Genomic DNA, 24620 nt, shown 5'->3' on the forward strand with positions numbered 1-24620 from the left:
GTTCCGAGTACAACTCCCACCCAACTTTGGAGGTCCTTACACCTATAAGGGAACACCCTAGCCGGGCATCACAGGGCATAGACAGGAAGCCAGGAAGCACACCAACACAGCCTAGGGGCTCACCATCCCATAGTGGGAGGACACAGGCTGCTGGCTTCCAGAGGAAGATCTGCCACCTTCCCGCCAGGACCGTCCCTGTCTTTCCCCACCTCCCAGTCAATGTGCCCATGAACTGACCCATAATGGTGGCCCAAGGTATCGGAATATCAAGCAGTCCATGGTACTGAAGTTGTCATGTAGCCCTCTGAGCAACAAAGGGCAGTGCAGGGGACACCTGCGTTCTCACCCTGACCCCACAGTGAGCATGACAGTGATGGCCTGAGCCAGGGATGGGGAGTGGGTCCCATCAGCAAGGTGAGTACACTTTGCACATATGCACATCTGTGCTGCAGCTGCAGAGCTACGCCATCTCTCTGGTCTCTACCATAAAGGTACTTGCCAGGCATGTCCAAGAGCCCGGCACTCCTGTACCAAATTTTTTGTCGGCCAAATAAATCTGTCTCAAGACCTTGACCAAGACCCGCAGGCCAAAATTACCTCAAAGAATACACAGAGACTGTGTAAGGCTTGGGGTTGAGCCTGAGAACGCACACTAATGCTGCTAAATGAAGAAAAAGCTCGTGGGAGAGCCTGCCTCAGGCCCAGGTGAAAGGGACAGAAAGGGAGAGGTGGGCTTTCAACCTCAAGAGGGCTGGAGCTCTCCAGGACCATGGACGTGCGCCTTGCCTCTGAGGCTCAGGGGCTGGGAGTCTGACTAGAGCCAGTGTCACAGGCAGCTGTTACTTACAGTGCTGCCTCAGCTCAAATCTGAGAACTTTGGACCATGATGGCTGAAGGAGTGCGGGACTCACAAAAAACAGCAGCGAGAGTCTGCACCTCAGGGTTTACACAGCCTGCTGTGAAAGGACACACACACACACACACACACACACACACGTCCACACTAACACAAGCATACTCTGACTGAAGTCTGTGCCCCAGATCCATAGAAGAGAGAGTCATGAAACTGAAGTCCTCTCGACAGGGACAGAAACCACAGGCAGCTTCCTCATCCTTCCACCCTGCAGGACGCCACAGACACTAGCTAGCCTTGATTTTGGACTTCTCTCTTCCTCACCCTTCCACCCTAGAAGATGCCACAGACACTAGCTAGCACTTGATTTTGGACTTCTCTCTTCCTCACCTTTCCACCCTAGAAGATGCCACAGACACTAGCTAGCACTTGATTTTGGACTTCTCTCTCTACAGAAAGGCACAAAATGAATATCTTGCTAGTTCAGCTACACAGCCTGTGGCACTGGTTACAAAGGCAAAAACAGAAAACAAACATTTACGGTGGCACACAGGCACCCTATGCACAATCACTCCCTGGGAGCTGGTTCCTGGGCTCCAGGCTGACTGTGCAGCCTCTGCTCAAACCCCTCCTCCCACCAGGCCCAGGGGCAAGGTTTGGCGATGCAGTGCACAGGCCTTCCCCAGTGAAAAGGCTGTTGACCCAGTCAGATGCTGTTTCTGAAGATGCCCAATAATCCCTGCCCCGCGCCCCCAAAAATCAAACTGTTGCCCACTGATGCAACCTGCTCAAACCACACCACACCTTCGTTCTGCTCTGAGCAGATTCAGGCAAGAGCCCCCAAGCCAGGGCCCCTTGAAACACTGTGATGGCCAGGAGAAGCTCCAGCCCATTTCTAGTTTCTTCCGCTCCGAGAATCTAGGGTCTCCTTAGAAATGACTCCCAGGTGCACCTGTGGCATGAACCATCCAGGGCAGTGTGACCCTAGCAATCTTCCAGATCACCCTCATTAGGGCCCCAGGGATGAGCATACACTGCTTTACCGCATCCTCCTTAAGAACGTGGTCCAACCCTGCTCTGTCCTACCCAGCCTCCCAGGCCTCAGGGACCAGCTCCAAAGTCTTGGCGGAAGCTCTCCATGTTTGTCTTATTTCTGACATAAAGTTAACAAGGTCTGAGCTTAACAAGGTGCCAAGAGATCGAGAACACTCCTTCCCATCTGCACCATCAGTAACTTAGCTTATCCACCTCTGAGCTTAAGCACTCTGGGTCTGGGAGGTCTGGAAGGTGCCTCAGAGTCCTGGATCATGATCTGGCAGTATAGACAGATGCTAAGGATGTGCTAGAGCCCTGCCAGAAACCAGAGCTGCCTCACCATTCCAGCAATGCACATAGGCCAGGCCCCAGAAGAGCCGAGACAGCAAAGAGCCCAGGAGCTGGGAGAGCCCAACCCACCTAGTATCAGCCTCACCAGGAGCCACACCAGCTTCCAATGTCCCCAGAATCTTGGATAAGCCTTGGCCCACTAAACAGGACTGTGGGCCCCCCACTGCCAATGTCACCCTGTTAACTGAGTTAACCCTGGTACTAGAGTCCCCTGATGCCTGTGTCTCTCCCATTGCCTACATCCCTACCTCACTACCGCACCCCACTGTCTGCATTGATTTCATCTTCATCTCTCTATATTCACAAGACTTAGTCCATGGAGCCAGGGGACACGGCCTCTCAGCTTGCACTGAGCACCAGGATGAGATTCTCCTGAAAGGAGAGTGACATAGTGACTAAATGGGAACAGGTCACAGTCCCCTGTGACACATCCAAATCTCCAGCTCAACCCTCTAGCCTCAGGCATGGGACGTGAATTTGCAGTATGTGTGAGCACTTCTCACACCAGCATAGGCAGGAGCTCTGAGGATAGGGACTGGGACAGACACAGACACAGACACAAACACACACACACACACACACACACACACATACACACAAACACACACACACACACACACACACACACACACATGAGCGCAAGCACAGATACAGTCCCTGTGTTCCCGCTGGCTACATCTCCTCTCTCCACTTATAACTAGGGCTCAGCCATGGAGCTCAAAGCCCACTTAGATGAAATTGTACAGTATTCCCTACACCTACTGCATAGCAGGACCCAGAGAACAAGGGTAGGAAGCAGAAGCAGTGGATTTCCAGCAGCAGGCACCGTGCAAAGCCAGGCCTCAAAGACTTCCTGTAGGGGTGGTTAGGTGGGATAAACCAAGCTCCTAGAGGGTGGACAGTAGAACCACATAGGTGTGAGGCTTGGCTGAGCTGGGGTCTTAGGACACCCCTCTTATCATCGGAGTCCCAAGCCCGCACTTAACATGGGCTACCCTGCCCACTACAGATGCTAAGTGTGGCCCTGGCAAGGCCTTGGGGATGGTAGCACCTGCATGGCTGCCTCTCAGGGCGAGCAGTCAGCTGAGCTGGAGGGGTCCACAGCACTAGAGCCTGGGAGGGAGCTGTGACCCTGATGCTCCACATGGGTTGAGGTACTTACGCGTGGACTTGCCATGGGTCTTCTCGCAGTTCGGGCAGTGGTAAATGTCGATATCTGGTGCCTCTTCCTCTTCCACCCCAACACAGCTGAAAAGGGAGGAGACAGACTGTTATCACCCTCATGTTCAGTCTCCCTCAGCACCTTCCACGAATAAGCTCACTGCTGGGAACCAGGACCAGTGGAGCTGTAGAGGACAGTGGCCCTTGGGGAGGGAGGGGAGACAGGGCTGCAGAGCTGCCCTCCTCGAACATCAATCTGCGAGCCAGGCGGGCGGTGGTGGCGCACGCCTTCAATCCCAGCACTTGGGAGGCAGAGGCAGGTGGATTTCTGAGTTCGAGGCCAGCCTGGTCTACAGAGTGAGTTTCAGGACAGCCAGGACTACACAGAGAAACCCTGTCTGGAAAAAAACAAAAAACAAACAAACAAACAAACAAACAAAAAAAAAAAACCAAACCATCAATCTGCAATGGCAGTCACACACAGTTGCAGGTATTCACCACAAGGACCCAGGGACATACTCATCCAGCAAGCCTGCCTCAGTGAGAACCACCCCCATCATCACCCTGGGAGGGTAAGGATGGGTCTAGGAGGCAGTGACACAGCCTTCTCTAGTGGCAGCTGGAGGACAGAACATACCAGGAAGCCTGGAGAACCCTGGGTTGTATTACAACCACTTGCCCTGTTCAGCTTCAGGAGGTCAAGGCAAGGTTGAGGGACAGTGACCAGTGTGCCCCTCCCAAGAGTGCTTCCAGGGCCCTGAAAACCTGCTCAGACAGCGACTGGCACTGATGTTCACAGCCAAACGCCATTTAGGAAATGAGGATGGAACCGCAACACCAACAGGCATCTAACAACCACACCAGCAAAATGAAAAGGTGACTTTACTCTGGCACTCTCCAGTCTTGGTTACTGGTGACGAGAGAGGCCAGCAGGAGGACTTGGTGACAAGGCAGCAGAAAGGGCAGAGAATGGTGGCTGGTGACTCCCACTGAAGGGAAAGTCACTGGAAAACACAGCAGTGCATCCTTCCAGTGAGCACAGAAGTATAAACAGTGAAGCCATACCTGGCATACTAAGTGGCACGTCCTGAAGGCAGCCCCAGAGGCTGCATGCAGGAAGGACGAAGGGATCTGGCTATGTAGAAGCCACTAGGGAACACCAGGCAGATGACTTACATAGGGCAAATGCTACAAATCCAACAAAAGTTCCCAAACTCCTTCCAACTTTATTGAACACTACTTTTAAAATGTCTTTTGTCTTTTTTTAAAAAATGTATGGCTTCATGATGCATTGTATGATAAACTTTATACTTATTAAAAATAAGTAAGGGGAGCTGAGGAGATGGCTTAGTCAGTAAAGGGCTTCCTGTGTAAGCACCAAGGCCTGAATTCAGATTCCCAGAATGGATGTAAGAAAAGCAGGATGTGGTAGCGCGTGCCTACAGTCACAGTGCTGAAGAGGTAAAGGCAGGCACTTCCAGGGGGCCCACTGGCTGGATAGTCTAGCCTAATCAGTGAGCTTTGGATCCCAAGTAGAGACCCTGTCTCAAAAAAAAAACCAAACACAGCTCCTAGGAAATGATGCACAAGACTGACCTCTGCAAACCTTGGGCAAGAAAAGGGAGGGCCTTTTCTTAACTTCCTGTATCCTCAAACAAACAAACAACAACAACAAAAAAAATCACCTGATGGCTAGCACTAAACTAATCCTGGAACACCAGAGAGAATCAACCAAGCCAAAAGTTTACCAGCTCTTACCTAGACTCACCAAGACAAAGAGAGAGGACTGAAAGATTACTGAAACCACACATGGAAGAAAAGGCACTGCCACTGGCCCCAAGGAAAGGGAAAAACTGTGAGGGAACACTGTGAATATTTATAGACCAACAAACTAGGTACCGCAGGCAAAATGGACAAATTCCTAGGAACACATAAACTACAAAAAATAGTTCCAAAACAGCTGAGTAAGCTGTAATTCAGCAGTAGAGTGCCTGATGGCCACATCTAAAGCCTGGGGACTGATTCCTGCCACCCAGATCTATAAGATATTGTGTCTGTCATTCTTCCTTCAAAAAACTCCAGAGACCAGCAAGATGGCTCAGTGGGTAAAGGCACTCACCACCAGGCCTGAGAAAGTGAGATCAATTCCCTGAACTCAAAGGGTAGAAGAGAACAGACATCTAGTAGCTGCCCTCTGCCCTCCACAGGTGTGCTGCGATGCATGCCTGAGCATAGCTCATGCGCGTGCGCGCACACACACTCACACGCACACACATACACACACATACACACACACACATATACACACATACACACACACATACACATACACACATACACACATATATACACACACATACACACACACATACACACATATATATACACACATACACACATATACACACATACACACACATACACACACACATACACACACATACATACACACACATATACACACATATACACACACATACACACACATATACACATACACAATGAATAAAAAGGAAAAGCCCACAGCACACACATATACAAACACAAGCGCACACATATGTACACACACACATTCACAAACACACATATACACACATATATATACACACATACATACACACATACATACACACACATACACATACACACATATACACACACACACATACACACACGTACACAAACACACATACACACACACACACATACACACACACATACAAAACACACACACTGAATAAAGTAACAAAAAGGAAAAGTCCAGAAATAACACTGGTGTTTTTGATAGCACCAATGAATTCTATCAAAAACAATACCAATGCTCCTCAGAAACAAAAGGACAAGAGAGTAACCTTCCTGACCCACACACCACCGGCTTTGGTGCTGGGAATGAATTTAGGCTTTATCCATGCTAGACAAGGATTCTACTTCTTATCCCCAGCTCTCCTGACTCCTTTTATGAGGTCAATGTCTTGATTTTAAAGTCAGACAAAAGCATACAAGAAAATAAAAGTCACAACTCTTATTAATAGCATATAAAAATCCTTAGCAAACTATCATCAAGTCCAGCAGCATACCAGGGGCCTGTATTCCACAACCAAGTGGAACTTGTCACAGGAATGAAAGACCAGCTCAGCACATGAAATAACCCAATGCTTCATCACATCTGACTACAAGGAAAGGCTGTGCCCTGGGCCCCTGGAGGTTACACAGGGAAGCAGGGATCATGTGACTGTCACCAGCCTCTGAGAGCAAAAGGCAAGAGCACAGCAAGGAGGTCCTCTCTCCCTCACATTTCTGTGCCCCTCTTTCCCAGTCCTGCCCCAGCCCCCATCTTTCCTAAGATGGTCTTACCTTATATAAACGCAAGGAAGGCCCACGTGATCACCTCAGCCGATACAGAAAAAGCACTTGGCAAAAACCAACACCTAGTCATAATTTTATTTATTTTTATTTGTGGGGGAGGGAGACAGAGTTTCTCTGTAGCCTGGGCTGTCCTAGAACTCACTCCGGAGACCAGACTGGCCTGAAGATCTACTTGTGTCTACCTCCAGAGTGGTGTAACTAAAGGTGTGTGTCAAAACTCCTGACTCTTTAGAAAAAAAAAAAATTTAACTCTACAGAGTAAAAATAGAAGATATGAAAAACTCACAGCTAATATTACACAGAATGATGAAAAGCCAAAACTCTTCCCCAGAAGATCTGAAAGAGCCAGGATGCCTGCCTCTGCCTTCTACTCAGCAGTGTTAGAGGGACCAGTCAGAGCAACTAGACAGCAAGATTAAATTAAAAGCTTTCAAATAGAAAGAGGTGAAATGATCTTTATTTGCAGATGACAAGCTTAAATGTATGTATGTAAAACAAACTGGCCCTAATAAACAAGAGGGGGCGTTGTACAACACAAGACTACCACACCAGCACAGCTGGTAGACACTGGCAACAGATAATCTGAAAAGAAAATCAAAAAAGTGATGACACACACATCAAGAAGGATACACTGTCTGAGAGAAATGTACCTCGAATTAAGGCAAGATTTGTCCATTGTTGAAACAAAGGTAAAAGCTGACTTTACACTCATGTGGAATTGTGAAGAACCCCCAAATAACCAAATCTTCAAAAACAAAGATGAAGAGGACATATACATTACAACTTCAAAACATACAATAAAACCATAGGCGCCTAGCCAGCTGGAAACAGACCAGCAGAAAAGAATTGGACCCAGAAATAAAGGTCATTCAATTGGAAAAGACTATCGTGTGTGTGCGCGTGTGTGTGTGTGTGTGTGTGTGCGTGTGTGTGTGTGTGTGTGTGTGTGTGTGCGTGTGTGTGGGGGGGGCATGCGTGATATACTGTATGCACATGAGTTTGCAAATACATGCATGTGAATACACGAGTGTAGATGCCAGGGCAGGACATCTTCTGTGCTTTCTGCTTTACTGGCTTGAGTAGGGTCTTTCTCAGAACCTAAACCTTACCATGTACATACTAACTGGCGAGTTCTCAGGGTCTGCCTATCTCTATTCCTAATGCCTACCTGATAGCCTTTGGAAAAACTAACTGAAAACAAAGTGATAAGCCAAATATAAGATCTAACATGATAAAGAAGAAAACATGGGTGAAATCCTCATGCTTTTGGATTTGGCAGTGGATGACTAGATATAACACCAAAGAAAGAAGCAGCAACAGCATCTACAAATGAAAAACTGGGCTTTATCAAAATTAAAAACCTCTGTGCACCTAAGATTGGGTCAGGCAACAGCTCAGCATGGATAGGGGTGGGCCTCATGAAGCCCCACCCCTTCCCGAGGGACTCACTGGCAGCTGATGGTTACTACATAGGGAAGGGAGTGCCATTCTCTTCAGAACTGTACCTTTGATAAGTTGCCCCTACCCCAGTAACTAACCCCCTCACTCATGCTTGTCCAGAAATCCCAATTAAATTCAGTGTTCAAAAAAATAAAGAGAAAGAGGAGGGGTCTTGAAACCACAGGCTTATTGGGAATGAGAAGAGCTTCAGCAGGAGGATGAGAACATGCAATGAGGGGGACGTGGTGTGTGGAAAAGACACACACACACACAGAGGTATGTATGTATGTATGTATGTATGTATGTATGTATGAGGCTATCAAAGAATTTTTCACCTTGATTAAAAAACAGACTTGTACATCAAAGGACACTGTTGAGAAAGAAAAGTCTGCTTATAGAATAAGAAAATGTTTTTAGATTACATACCTGCTAAGAGTCTAGCATCCAAATACATAAAGAACACTTATAGCTCAATAATAAAACAATCTAGTTTTTAAATGAGCGAATGACTCAAACAGACATTTCCCCCAAGAAGTCGAATAAGCGGCCATCAGGCACAGAAAATGAAGCTGAACATTCAGGTAGTCAGACAAGTGTAAGCCAAACCCCTCACTCAATGGGACAGCTGCAGTTTTCATGAAGGCGTGGAGAGGCTGTGACCCTTCCATGATTTCTTCAGTTGAGAGATGTAAAATGGTACAGACACGAGGGGGGGGGGAGATTGATTTCCTCAGGAAATACAAGCCAACAGTTTCACTTAGCTATATATCTAAGAGTTAAGAATTGGCATTCTGTCAATGCCCTATTCACAGAAAGCAGTGAGATGAAAGTGGGCACTGCTTCCAACATCCAAGACAGGTGGATGGATCAGTAACATGTGATCACACACAGAAAACAGTATTTGTCTTAAAGTTTACACATTCAGCAACACAGATGAATGGGAAAACACATTAGTGAGAAAAAGTCTAACATACAGTGCTGATATTGTATAACAACTCACAGATAAAATGTCTATAACAAGTAAGTCTAAAAGACATGGTGGCAAGTGGGGTGCCAGGGGTGAAAAAAGAGGGAATGTGGGTTTGCAGCTTGGTTTAAAGTAATTTTATAGAACACTGGCATGTTGCTATAGAACATTCACACCCACTAAGGAGCATCTACACTGGCCACAGAGTGTTCCCACCAGCCATTGAGAATTCACACCAGCCATGGAAGAATTCACACCAGCTATGGAGTATTTTACACTGGCCATGGAGAATTCACACCAGCCAATAGAGGATTCGCAGGTGCTACGGAGCATTCACACAAGCTTTGGAGCACTTTACACAGCCATAGAGAAGTCACACCAGCCACAGAGCATCCACACCAGGTATGGAGGAGTCACGGCAGCCGTAGAATAATCACGCCAGCCATGAGGCGTTCACACGAGCCACAGAGCACTTGTACTGGCCGGGAAGTATCCATACTACCACGGAGCCTGTGCAAAGCGTCAGGCTCTGACTTGCCTACTGGGGAATTCTCTTCTGTGGGTCTCTTTATAGAAAGGACTGGCTCACAGAAAAGCCAAGCGTGACAGGTAGAAAGCACATGCATCCCTAAGCACAAAGTGAATACCCTAATGTTACTCAGCTCTGCAGCTCAGGTGTCCCTGATGACAGTGCTCTGTGTCCTTTCTAAGAAACTCAGGGTCAGCTGTTCCCCTCCCACCCAGAGGCAGCTGTGCCACTCCCAGGGGAAGGGAGAAGTCTTGGGTCCCTCCAAGTTTCATTACCATGAACATTCCACCTACAGGACACAGCAGAAGTGTCCCAGGCCTTCAAGCAAACTGGAGCTAGGAGCGTGAGTGGACATGAACCCAAGGGCCAAGACGCTTGTGAGGACTCAACTAACAGGCATGTTAGGGTTGCATGCCAAGGGCTGCATTCCGGAAATCTGACTTCTAACTCACTTAAAAGTAGAAAAATCACACTTATACGCTTATTTAAAACAGCGTTTTGTTGGGAAGAAGTTAGCAAGACCCACACACTTGCTACTCAAGAGTGTGTGTGTGCAGGGTACAAATGTAGGTCCAGCACTCTGGAAGCAAGGCAAGAGAGTCAGCATAAGTTCAAGGCCATCTTGGTCTATATACTGAATTTTGGGAAAGCTATGGTAAGACCCTCACCTCAAAAAAAAAAAAAAAAAAAAAAAGGCCAGGTCAGGGGTGGCTGCAAGTGTCCCTAAAGAGCACTGCTCCATCTCACCCGCGCAGACACGGAGAGGACACTCCCTCCTGGAACCCTCTGGGGGGTCACTGTTTCCCCTCCTGGGCACAGTAATAAAGACAATTCAGGACAATGGAACAGATTCCTATTGCACTGAGAAACATCAGGAACCAAAATAAAAGATCACTTGCAAATGAGTCACAGGCACCTAAGAGAGACTTGGGTTCAGCCCTGAAATGAGTGTCAAACACGTAGCCAGGAAAAGACCATTTTCTGTACGAAAATCATGCGAGGAAATGGTATATGCCTGACTAGTGACTAAGCTGTAATTTATAGTTATAGAAAAGGCCACCACAGGAGGAAATGCCCACCAAACTGGCAGCTGAAAGGGTGTTGCAGATCATGCTAGTTAGCTGTCATGGTGGCAAAACACCTGAGAAAAGTGGAAAGACTTTTTTTGGCTCATAGTTTGAGAGGTCTCCGTAGAGTCACTTGGCCTGTTCCTTTGGTCCCGTAGCACAGAGCACTATGGTGGGAGCACACAGCAGAGAAAGCAGGCCCAGCTTCCTCAGCACAGCTCGGAAGTGGACTGAGAGAGATGTTGGGGACGGGTGGGCATGCCCGTCCAGGACACTTCCCCCAAAGACCTTACTTCCTCCCACTAGCTTTCACTTCCTCAAGGTAGCGCCACCTCCCAACTGCCCTACAGGCTGGACCAAGCATCCAACACATAGGTCTTTGGGGCATATTAATATCCAATGTTAACCCTGATGCTGCAGACAAGCACAGGCATCGCTCCTAGCAGGAGCCTATGTCATCATGAGTTCATGGGTGGGGACAGCTGGTTGTGTGTGTGTGTGTGTGTGTGTGTTATATGTATGCACATGTTCATGTGTGTGCACACCTGTCGGTGGAAGCATGTGTAAGCATATATGTAGAGGCTAGAGATAAACATTGGGCATCTTCCTTGGCTGCTCTCCATCTTCCTTTCTGAGACAGAAACCTAGAGCTCACTGATACAGGTAGAGTGGTAGACCAACTATCATTGCCCCCTCCCCAAGTGGGGTTTCAGGTATTCACCTAGCTTTTAATGGATGTTAGGGACTCGACTTCAGATCTGCAGGCTCACACAGACCCTCAGCTCACACACTTTACCAACTGAACCATATTCCTCCAAAGTTAGAATTTGTTAATATCCATACAACGCAGTAAGTGTAAACCCTTGAGTGTGTGATGCTATTAAAAGGACCTCATGTGGGCTACTACTGACTTATACCCTTAGCCCTTAAAGATTTTTAATCATGAAAAAACGATTTAGTTTCAATCAAAGCTATCTGAATTTATAAGTATATTCAATTTTGTTTTAACATATTTTTTATTTCAGTGTGGTGGCACACACCTTTGATCCCAGCACTTGGGAGGCAGAGGCAGGTGGATCTCTGAGTTGAGGCCAGCAAGGGCTACAAAGTGAGACCCTGTCTCAAATTGATACTCTCCGACAGTCACAGATAAATCTTTACAGAACATTAGCCAAAGCAAGTGCTGGTGCAGGCAGACCTTTCAGAGAAAGGGACTTGAGAAGAATGGAACCCCTTGATGAGCAGAAAGACACAACTGAATGTCATTCAACAAGCCAACCCTCTGGCCGTCACAAGAACCCAAGCGAGAGTCTTTGCCTGGGAAACTTTGAGTCCTTCAGCCAATCAACAGCAGCACCACGTGAGGGATCAAGTGTGACGAGGGAAGCTTCCTAGGATCCAACTCTAAGGCAACACAGCCCCAGTAAGAGACACCATAGCGCTCCAGATGCCTCACCACACCACACGATTCTTCCAGAAGAATCAGGAAGATGCAAGTATGCAGGTGTGCATGTATGCCCTTCTATGTGGCAAGGTGTAAACAGAATGCTTGTTCTAGAAACAGCATATTTGCAACAGAAAACATAAGGCACACTGAAAGACAGTAGTAGGCAAGGTTGGTCAGTGACTAGGGTACTTGCTGCCAAGCTTGATGACCTGAGTTCAATACCCAAGACACATAAGGTAGAAGGAGAGAGTCTTCTTCCAAACACTGTCCTCTGACCCTCATATGTGTGAGCATACATATGCATGCCTGGCACACATGTGCACATTCACACATACACACTCAAATACAAAGAGATCTTGAGAAAAGCTGGTGGTCAGGAGAAACGCTCCTTACCTATGTAGAAGCAAGGATAGACTTACATCCAATTTCTCAAAAATCTTATAAGCATCAAGAGCATGTGGTAAACTATTGAAAGGGTTTGAAGGATTAGGGAACATACGGAACTCTGAGTCTAGCATTTTTAAACTTTGCATGTGCGTGTGTGGTGGTCAGAGGGGCTTGCGTACGTTCTTAACTTTCCTCTGCAGGTTCTGAGATGGATCTAAGAGCCCCAGGCTTGAGTGCAATGTCTCCTACTCACTTAGCTGCTTACCAGCCTCCTTTTACATTTTAATTAATTAATTAGTTAAGTTTTGTTTTTTATATAGGGTCTTACATAGCCCACTCTGGCCTCAAACTCAGTATATATGCAAGTTTGATCCTCCTGCCTCCAGTACCAAGTGTTGGGGTTATAGATGTACTCCTCCATGTCCAGCAAAGCTATCCTTCAGAGGAGAGGGAAAATAAATTCTATTTTAGACAAAATTTGTGAGAATGAGCCACCAGTATACCCTATTTCAAAGAAATGTTAAATAAAGTTTTTTAGAGAGAAAAAAGAATTACAAAGGTTAGAAACTGAAATTATATAAAGGATGCTACTAAAAAGTAACAAGTTAAAAAGTTTTAATTCTCATATTCTTTAAAACTTTTAAACACTTATTTAGTGGGGGGTGGGGAGTGCAGAGAAGGACAGGGCCATGGCTTCTCTGTGGTAGCTGGAGAAATCCTTGCAGGAGTTGATTCTCTCCCACCATGTCAGGCCCAAGCAGTGAACTCAGGTGGTGAGACTTGGCAGTAGAGCCCTCACCCACTGAACCATCTCACAGGCCTCTATTTCTCATATCCTTCACTGACCTAAGAAGTATCCGTTCAAAACAATAATAGTTTATACTGTGCCTGATGTTTGTGGATAATTCAAGTTAATAACAGCAGTGTTATAAAGCATGGGAAGGGATTCCTAGATACCGTTTCTCCCTCCTCTACCAAGAGAAGCCGGAGTCCTATGAGAGAGGACCTGGAGTAGTCATAAGTGTACATTGTAAATGCAGAAGCAGCTGGAGTCCTATGAGAGAGGACCTGGAGTAGTCATAAGTGTACATTGTAAATGCAGAAGCAGCTAGCTGTACCAGGAACTGTGCTGCCGAGATAAGATACCCTGACTGAACCTGACTTATGGGAGAGTCTACTTGGTGAACGGCTCCTAAGGGACAGTACATAATGTCAGGGAGAAGCTAGAAGATGACATCTTCAACCACAAAAAAAGGAGAGAGAGCAAACCCCAAGTGGGGTGAGGTTACAAGCGCAAAGCCTGCCTTCAGTGACATACTTCCTCTAGCAAGGCTTCACACCCTGAACATTTCATAATACCCCCAAACAGTTCCACCAACAGGGGGCCAAGTGTTCAAATACAGAAGCCTATGGGGGACATTCTCATTCAAACCATCACAGCAACCATTAAAAATGTTTATTTTGAAAATATCACTGACAAGAGAAAGAAAACTAAAATCCTATAATATGCATAATTAAAGCCAAAGCAGGTATAATAAAAGAATGGAAGGAAAAAGCTCAGTTGGTCAAGTGTCACACAATTCAATAATCTCAGTCTAATCCCAGCACCCACATAAAAAGCTGGCACAGCGGTATGCTCCCATAATGCCAACACTGAGTGGTCGAGACAGGAAGATCTCTAGGCTACCGACCAGCTAGCTTAGCCAACTGCTGAGCTCTGGATTCAGTGAGAAACACTGTCTCAAAAAAAATAAGGTTAAGAAGCAACTGAGATGGGCGGTGGTGGCGCACGCCTTTGATCCCAGCACTTGGGAGGCAGAGGCAGGCGATTTCTGAGTTCAAGGCTAGCCTGGTCTACAGAATGAGTTCCAGGATAGCCAGGGCTATACAGAGAAACCCTGTCTCAAAAAACAAACAACAACAACAACAAAAAAAAAAGAAGCAACTGAGAAAGACACATAATATCAACCTCTGGCTAGAGGTGCAAAGGTGTATGCATATCTACATATGCATGCATGTGTATACACACACTTATCATATGTACATATATATACATATATACATACATATGGCAATGAATAGGAAACAATAATAAATATGGTAAATATTAGTCTAATATATCAATAATCACTTTAAATATTAGTGTCTTAAATGTACCAATTAAAAGGCAGAGACTATAAAATAGATAACAAAAAAAAAAAAGGCCAGGCAGTGTGGTGCACACCTTTGATCCCAGCACTTGGGAGGCAGAGGCAGGCGGATTTCTGAGTTCGAGGCGCCAGCCTGGTCTACAGAGTGAGTTCCAGGACAGCCAGGGCTACACAGAGAAACCCTGTCTGGAAAAAACAAAAAAAGAAGAAAGAAAAAAAAAAAGAAGATCCAACCATGTGCTGTCCACAGAAGCCCACTTTGCATGTGAAGGCTCAGACACACTAAATCAGAAAGGCAGACTCTGCAATGAGCATCTTTGCCTGCTGAATCATCTCTCCAGCCCTGTTGATAACTTCGTAGATACATTCCCAAAGTCATGATTTATGAAAGAATTGGCAAGTTGGATTTTGTTAAATTCTAAAACTCCTGCTCTGAAAAGGCAGGAGATTTAAAAAGATGATCCACAAACTGAGAGACAATACTTGCAAAACATGCCTGTTAAAGACTGGTTCCAACATTTGCAAGAATTCTTAAAACTCAGCAAGAAAACAGCCCAATGTTAAATGAGGCCTAGACCTCAACAAGCCCCTCATGAGGAAGACCTCTAGATGGCCATTACAGGACACAAGCATGGGACAGACTCTCAGCGTCACATCACCAGAAGCTAAGAATCAAAGCAAGGTCCCCCAGAGTGCTTGCAAGGATGGGCAAAACACAGAACCCTGACAACACAGAACATCGATGAGAAAAGGGGTGACCAGGACACTCACTCAGCAATGGTGTCACAGCCACTGTGTGTATTGCAGCTTTGTGGTTTCTCAGGAAAATGAACATACTGTTAGTGTGTGATTCTACGGTTGCTCTCTCTGGTATCTACCAAGAGAGAACTGAAAACTCACACAGCATTCAAACCTGTGCAGGGTCACAAACACTAGAACGTAGAAGTGACAACAATGCTCTCCAGGAACCGTGGCAGCACAGCAGGGAAAGGAACCACTTCTGGCATGAAGCGACACAGAGCACTTGAACATACACCACAAAGTAAAAGCTACCAGTCTGAAACGTCTTCAGAGTGTGGTTCTCTCACTACACGGCAGCATGAAAAGCTATAAGGCAGGAAAAAGATAACAGTTCTCAGGGCTTGGGGTCAAGGGAAAGCAGAAATTGATGAAGCACAGAGACTTCAGAGAAATTGTTCTGTGTGAGCCCACAATGGCATCATGGTCAAAATCCCCAGGATGTAGGGGCTTGGGAGATGGCTCACTGGATAAAATACTTGCTGTGTAAGGATGAGGACATATTTGGAGTCACAGGACACAGGTAAAGCCAAATGCAGTAGTGTGTCTGTAACCCAGCAGTCCTACAGCAAGATGTGAGGTAAAGACAGGAGAACCTCCACAAGACTCCTAGCCTGGCATACTCAGTGGTGAGCAAGAGGCCTTGCCTGCAAGGTGGGCAGTAAGGACCAACACTTGAGGCTGTCCTCTGACCCACCAGCACTCATATATGTGATCACACACACACACACACACACCATATACACATATACATATATACCATATACATATACACAAACACATACATACACAAACATATACATACATACCACACACATACACAAACACACATATATACACATACCACATATGCACATACATACAAACTACATACACACATACATACACAAACACATATATACATACACAAACACACACATATATATCACACATACTACACAAATACACACACATACACAAACACACACACAAATATACAAATACATACCACGCACACACATACACACACATAGAATTTTTTTTAAAATAGGGTATGTAATACAAAGAATGTCTTCTAGGAGCTGGAGAGGTGGCTCAGCAGACAGCCAGTTAAGAACACTGGGCTTTTCCAGAGGACCTTGGTGTGATCCCCAGCACCCACATGGCAGCTCACAAGTATCTGTGACTCTAGTCCCAGGGGACTCAATACCCTTTTCTGACCTCCATGGGTACCAGACTCACATGTAGTGCACAGATGTACATAAAATTAAAAGAAAATTAATTTTAAACAAAGAATGGCTTGCTTCTAAAACAAACTATATACGTTAATGTTAAAACATCAACACTGGTTCATCAACTGGCTCAAATACACCACACAGATGTAAATGATTTTGTAAGGAAACAGGGTGATGTGTAGGGTAGGGGAGGCATACAGGAACTTGGTTCTTCTTGCTTAGTCATTCTATAAATTCAAAATCGGTCTATAATTTGTCTACTAAAAATAATGCTGGGACTGGCAGTGCAGGCCTCTAACCTCAGCTACATAAGGAGGCTGAAGCAGGATGGCAAATTTAAGATCAGCCTGAGCAGCTAAGAGAGTTGGGGACATAGCTCAAAGTGAAAGCGCTGACCTAGTGTGAGTAAGGCCCAAGGCCCAATATCTAGCACTGAGGAAGTAGTGAAAGAAGAGAAGGAAGGGGAAGAAAAAAGAATTCTGTGTGTGCTCACCTGCAGAGCTGTCAGTGGGAAGTGTGGAAGATGCAGGGGGAAGCTACTCACGTGAGAAACTTTCCTAAAGGAGAAGCCAGGCCATGCTGGAGCAAGAGGCAAAGGACCAGGAGTGAGAGGCTGGCCCAGAGTTCTGGGTGCCATCAGAGCTTGGAGGGGGCCAGGGCTTAACACCTGGGTGCCCTGAGAGCCTGCAACAAGCCATACAGAGCTCATAGAAGAGGAGACAGCACGCTGGGATGTCTCCCTCCTGCCTAGACAGGCTCCAACTGCAGCGTGTGGAGGGGCATGAGCAGGTTGGTAAACAGCCCTCAAAACAGCCAGTTCTCACTGAGTGTGGAAAGTTCCAAGGTAGAAACAAGGACGATGGAAATGTGGGCTCACGGGCAGGGAGGCAGGCAGTCTGGCTACTCTCAGAGCCAAAGCTCCGGGTCCTGTCGCACTTGTTTGTTACACACATTTATTTAGGGTATATGCAAGTGTCTGGAGAAAGTACTCCACCTTTTCTTTTCTCCTAACCCAGGCAAGTACTCTAATTTATAGAAACTAAGAGAGGGAAGGCCTCCCAGCACCAAAAGGGCCTCACTGGCCCGCCAGCTTCCACTGGAGTCCTGTCATTGCTCTGAGGTCATTGGCTCTCCAGAGGCACAGCAGAGTACATAGCTTCAAGTTAATGCTCCTCAAAGGCACTGGATGCATGCCGGCAACAGAGGCAGTTTCTCATGGAGCCCACATTCACTCCTGGGGCCTAGCTAGATGGGGCCACCAGATAGAACTGACAGGGTGCTGAGGTGTGAATCCAGAGAATCCGCTGCCTCCCTATCGCTGCAAACATGACAGATGTGACCCACGAGACAACATGCAGGGTGTCACACTCTTCCTCCAGGAAGGGGAGGGGAGTCTCCCAGACCCCAGCTCAGGTGGCAGAGGCTGAGGACAGGGCAGCCAAGATGGCAGCAGGCAAGCAATGCTTGTTGTGCACATGAGAACTCAAAGTGAAGCTAGCTACAAGTCTGAACTGTCATAGCCTCTCCTGCTCTGTGGACAGCTGCAAGCCAACATCAGCACAATGCTATGACTGACTGAGCCTGCCCTGGTAAAGGGCAGAGGCTGGATTAGCATTCGGATGGTAGCTTTTTGTTTCATGAGCTTCACCCCAAAAGATTCAAATCCAGTATTCTCCTGAGCACTGTCTAAGAAGTAAGCCTCCCTGGCTGCATGAGCCTGCAGCTGAAAGCCAGCCACACACACACATACACACACATACATACACACACATACACACGCACACATATACACACACATACACACACACATACACACACATACACACACACATACACGCATACACACACATACACAGATACACACAGGCACACATACACACAGATACACACATACATACACACACACAGATACACATACATATACACACACATACACACATACACAGACACAGACACACACACATACACATACATACACACACATACACACACATATACACATACACAGACACACATACACACACATACACACATACACAGACACACATACACACACATACACACACACATACACACAGAGACACACACAGACACACACATACATACATACACACACATACACACATATACACACACATACACACATACACACACACACACCTTTGAAGAACTCACCAGGGTGGCAGCCACACTCAATCTGTTCACAAACACTGTGCCTCTGGGCTGGTGAGTTGGCTTGGTAGATAAAGTGCCTGTCGTACAAGCATGAACTTGAGTTTGGATATCTAGTACAAACACAAGAACCAGGCACGGAGGGGTACATCTGTGACTTTAGTTCTGGGAAGCAGAGAGAGGTGGATCCCGGGGGCTTGCTGGCCAGCCAGTATTGCAGAAATGGTGTGTCCCAGTTGATGAGAGACACTGTCTCCAAGACTAAGGTGAGGCGTGATAGACACCTCACAGCCGCTGCTGGCCTCCACATTTACTATGTGCCTCTTGCACGGTGCTGGGTTCCTGGCACACCAGGCACGACACCAAAGCAGAATAGAGCTATTCCAGAGCTGGCTGTTGTGTTATATAATTCATATAGACAGAAAATCTTTCCTGTGACTCAAAATCCTCAATTTCACAAAGCTCATTGTAAACATTCTCGAGGGGTGATGACCCATCCCTTTAATCCCAACCCCCTGGGAAGCAGAGACAGGCAGATCTTTGAATTCAAGGCTAGTCTGAACTATAGAGAGAGTTCTAGGACAGTCAGGGCTACACAGAGAAACTGTCTCAAAAAAAAAGAAAAGAAAAGAAAAGAAAAGAAAGAAAAAACAAACAAACAAACAAACAAAAAACCCAGCCAGGTAACAGACTAATCAGCAGTTCTCTATGGTCATCCCCGGAGGAAAGTGATCCTATTGACATGGCTTCTCATATTTCAACCTCGGGTCACCTTGCTTCCAGGTGGAGTACCTACTCAGAAACATTTTGGCATCTGCAAGCAATGACTTAACCTCCTTAAGTATTCAAATACCTGTTCATAATTGCTTAGAGCCACTGAGATCTGAACACCTAGAAGCAACTGTTGAGTGTATGCAAGCACCAGGAAGGGATAGGGTTGGGGCTCCGAAGGGCCATATCTCTGAACAGTTGTTGGCATCTGTGAGGACTCAGGAGCCTGCCTGCCAGGGACCACTTAGCATCTGTAAGTACTGAGCATCTGTGAGGAATCATGTCATCTTGGCAAGTGTGGATTCTCCGCTGGAAGTCATTCTAGCATCTCAAGTCCTAAAGAAACTCGAGTTCATTCTCAGGGCTACACCCGAGGCATCTCGGGTACAGGTGGTGCTTAGCATATCCACACCTGACTGACCCATTCGCTACCCCTATCTGTGGCCAGGCCAACAAGCACTAGGGTCCCCAGATACACAGGAACAGAGCTGGTAACAGAATAGCCCAGCACTCTGCAGTGTTCTCTGCTCCCTGTAAGACACCCCACCTTCCCAAGGCTGGGCAGAGCCCTAAGCTCCCAGGCCTGGTGGGGGCAGTCAGCAAGCTAAAGTACTCTAGGGGGTGAGGCTACAGTGGAAAAGGGACAAGGTGTGCTAACAGAGTAAGCTGGCCCTCCACCCTCTGCTTTCAATATCATGAAGCCTGGAGCCAGCAGCAGCAGAACAAGAGTGACTTCAACACCCGTGTCCAGAACCTTCTCTAGAAGGAGCCCAACAACACACCCCAAGCTGACTTCCTTGCCTGCTTTTTTTTTTCTCTCTCTCGCTTTTTGTTTTTTGTTTGCTTTGTTTCTGCTTTTAGAAACAGAGTCTTGCTATGTAGTCAAGGTTGGCCACAAATCTATGGCAATCTCCCTGTCTCTGCCCTGAGCTGGTATGCACCATCACACTCAGTTTACTTAATTCCTAACTATTAGAAGTGATAGGTCTCAAACTCAGGATGAATGTCTAACTGACACTGGGACCAGCCTCTCTCAGCACCTTAGCCAGGATCTCTTACAGACACATCCCGGCTGGTACACGGGAACCCTTACACTAAACTCACCAGCCTGGGGCTGGGCTTCCCTTCCCCTGAGCTTCTCTGATTCCTATAAAACCCAGCCATTTTTGGCTATACCAGGCTCTTCGGCCCTTGGTCTCTGGGTTCACTCTGGACCCTTCCAGATGGCTCTGGCTGTGCTCTCCCTTATATCTACAATAAACCTTCTCCTCAACACTAGGAGCGCCAGGCCCTCATTCAGTTTTTCACGACTGATGTGGAAAATTCACTAGAAAGTATAAATGTGCTTGAAGGGGGACAATATCTTTTATACCCAATACCTTTTATACCCTTCACTTTCAAAAATAAAGTTTTAGTACTGAAATATTAAATTTAAATATTTAAAAATTTGAACTTGTTTTAACTAATTAATGGCAACTGTCAGCCTACTAATAAATACAACAAGTCATTTAATGTTACATTGCAAACATTTCCCCCAGTCATTAAACCTGCTGTAAACACATTGTTGGTGACTGGATAATTTCCCATTGTGTGCGTACACAGCCATTTATTTAATCAGCCCTCAGCTCTACCATTCAGCAGCCGAGCACTCTTGATTTACTAAATGAATATTCACAACTGTCTCTGTATGTACTCTAAAACCAGTGTGTGGGTTTTTTAGATCTTCTAGATATAAGGCAGGGTCTCTTTAAAACTCTGAAGCAGGCTCCAGAGCATCTATTCCAGTGGTTTCTAAGGAAACCAATTGTATGCAGATGTAGAGCAAATATCTCTTCCCAGAAGCTTTGGGAATTAAAGCCTTCTCTCTGGATGAAACCCTCAGAGACAGCAAACAAACCTGACTGGAGAGCAAATGCAGTCCAAGGTCCTCTTGACAGAGATAAGGACTCTAAACACAGGAGGCGAGCTTATTCTCCTCAGCCCAGGGCAAGAGATAGACCCTGGAGCTGGCTGTGCCCTATGGCCCTTGAAATCAGAAGACTTCTTATAACTCCAGGAGATCCCCACTGAAAGAGGGTGAGCTCTGTGACTCATCTTGCTGGAAAATTCTAATGCTTATTCTTTGACCTTTTCCTTTTTTTGTAAAACTATAAAAGATAAGAAATGCAAAAATTAGTAGAGACCTGCATGGTGACAGCTAGTCTGTAGAGCAGGCCTCCAGATGGGTCCTGACCCTGACTACTGGAAGCTTTGGTGGACTGTAGCCGGTATAAGGGGGAGAACAGTGCCTCCTGCTGGCCCTATCCACAAGAAGGTGATTGGTTGGAGCCTGGACAGGCAGCAAGAGGGGTGGAGTTTTCTAGGATGGAACAGAGATAGCCAGAGAACAGAGAGCTGTGGTGCATGGACTTGGGCCAGGACTCTGCAACCTGTGACACCCATGCCTGTAGTATGATGGGGGCACGGCCTCACTCATAGGGCCAGTAGCAGGTGACTGACAGCAGGTGAGACACCTAGCCACACCTCAGGCACCCTTAGTGCCTAGGGACAGATACAGACAAACACAGCAGGCAGAAGGACAAGGTCTGATCCCCTGGCCATCAGAGGGACAGTCAGGGACTACCTTGACTGAAGCTCTCAATAAGGCCCACAGGCTATAGGGCACTCCTGAAACTTCACCAGGAATCTACTATGTGAGAACTCAAGCAGTGGCTACAATGTTTCCAAAGACTCAAGCAGGGGATAGAATGTTTCCAAGTAGGTTGGCCTCAACGCTGAATCTGGTGAGTGAGCAGTCCATTCAAGCTGGGCAACCACGAAAGTCAGGCACTGCCGTCATCCATCCTGTGGTAGTCTCTCAGATAGAGCCACTATCACAAAACCCCCAGGAAAGAGAAAAGGAAATCCCTGAAATCCAGTAGGTCAAGATCAAAGGAGCCGGGCTGGAGAGAGGACTCGAGGGTTAAGAACACTTGTTCTTTCAGAGGGCATCAATTCCCAGTGCTCACAAAGAGGCTCACAGCAGCCCACTTACAGAGGATCTGAAACCTTCTTCTGACCTCTGTGGACACCAGGTACACATGTGTGGTGCATAAATATACAGGCAGGCAAAACATTCACACATATAAAATGAAACTGTATATGTAAATGTGTGTGTGTAATTTCTAATCAGAGGAGCTGCTCCCATGGGAATGCATACCTGAGTGGTGCTCACAGAGCCCCCTCCTGTCACCCATCACAAGGTGACAGAACTGAGAATTTCCTAAAATGAGGACACTCTGAGCTAACCTGAGTGAGGGCTAAAGCCAAGGTTTTGATGCATGGACCACTGGGTAAAGACTGAACCGTTCAAAAGTAGAGATGCCAAGGCTGTGGGAGGTGAGGGGAATCCAGAACAGACTGAGGGCTTCCAGTGGTCCCTGTGTCCCCAAGGCCAGAGCTCCAACATCAATGCAAACATCCAAACACAGAGATGCCAGGGTCACAGGATGTGAGGTAGACACAGAACAGAGTAAGGAGTCTCAGTAGTCCCTATGTCCCCCAATCCAGAGCCCCAGCCTCACTGCAGACAAGGAACAATCCTAAGACCTGGCTACTTGCAAGGTCCCCAGCAAGGCAGAAGACAGGGGACACACCACAATCGGATGGCCGCAGCCTGGCAGACTAGGGTAGTCCACCAAAACTGCCTGCCTGAGGTCTGAGGTCTTCTCAGATGAAAGCTCAATTCAGTTACACTGATTTCCTTCAGAGCAGTGACTCAAAGGAAGGAACTAAGCCACAGAGGTGGCAAGGACCCTAGTCCTCACAGCCTAACCTCCTGTACTGGGACAGTTTCCCACTTGCTAAAAGTGAAGCTTGGACCAAATGCTCCAAAGACAGCTACCCCCATCCCTAGCTCAAGCATCTGGTTCAGGGGGTGCAGGCTTTAGGCACCGTGGGCACAGTAAATTTACACCCAAAGAAGAGCTGCAGCCAAACCAAACTGTCCTAGAGTCCGGCTTTTACCACGAGATGCCACAGATCCACAGTTAATTAACTCTCTCCTTTCTAGAAAGTGAGATGAGTAGGAAAATTACCTAGGCCCATAAACTGTCATCATGGCCACTATCAGAGACAGGTGCTTTCAGGGTGGAGAGTGGAGTCATGCCTTGCATCGCAGGAGATTGGGGGGAGGGGGGTGCACCTGCCATGCACACAATGGTAGCACCATGGTACCTGCCAAGTGACACTGTATTCCCTCCTCTGGCCACAGCAGCTTACCACCTGGCTGGTCTAAGGTGGCCCTGTGAGCTGTCATGGTGTCGCATAGGTGTGTTGGGGAGAAGTAGCCCCTCAAAGTCAAAGGGATCCTCAGGTCCCTACTCAGCTGTCTCACCTTCCAGGGTCATAGGACAGAAATGGACAGGGAGAAAAGGGCAGAGAATACCAGTACAATTTAGCCTCCAAGGTGTCATGGGCAGAAGAAGAGCCTGTGAAGAGGGTTATGGTGTAGTCAACAATGATCAGTGCTGGCTCCTATCCTGGGGATTCATCAAAACTAAGTGCTATGTATACAACTTTTCTGCAAATCTAAAGCAACTGTAACCTTAAAAGTGTACAAGGGCCTACTTGTGGTTCAGTTGGTTGAGTGCTGGCTTAGCATGCTTGGGGCCTGATGGCACTTGCCTTTAATCTTGGCTCTTGGGAGGCAAAGGCAGAAGGGCCAGGAAAAAAAAAATCAATGTCATCTTCAGCTATAGAGTAAGTTCAAGGCCACCCTGGACTACAAGAGACTTAGTCTTAGCAGGAAAGGTGGAAATTGGACAGGATTTAAAAAAAAAAATCATGTTTTGACCTCGCAGCAGGCAGGGTTCAAACAAAGAAGGGACACAGTGAACAGGTGGAGACAGCCAGACAAGGGCGCCCTTCCCAA

The 24620-nt window shown here is 46.8% G+C and overlaps 1 protein-coding gene across 1 annotated transcript in view; it reads right to left on the reverse strand.

Moving 5' to 3' along the window:
- Phf2 (PHD finger protein 2) overlaps positions 1-24620 on the reverse strand; it is a 69969-nt gene that overhangs the window by 31198 nt on the left and 14151 nt on the right. The window contains exon 2 of the mRNA XM_031359735.1: positions 3402-3487. Coding sequence (XP_031215595.1) covers positions 3402-3487 — 86 coding nt within the window. The remainder of the gene's footprint in view (positions 1-3401; positions 3488-24620) is intronic.

The sequence above is a fragment of the Mastomys coucha genome, unplaced genomic scaffold (assembly GCF_008632895.1).
Source record: "Mastomys coucha isolate ucsf_1 unplaced genomic scaffold, UCSF_Mcou_1 pScaffold7, whole genome shotgun sequence".
NCBI classification, from domain to species: Eukaryota; Metazoa; Chordata; class Mammalia; order Rodentia; family Muridae; genus Mastomys; species Mastomys coucha.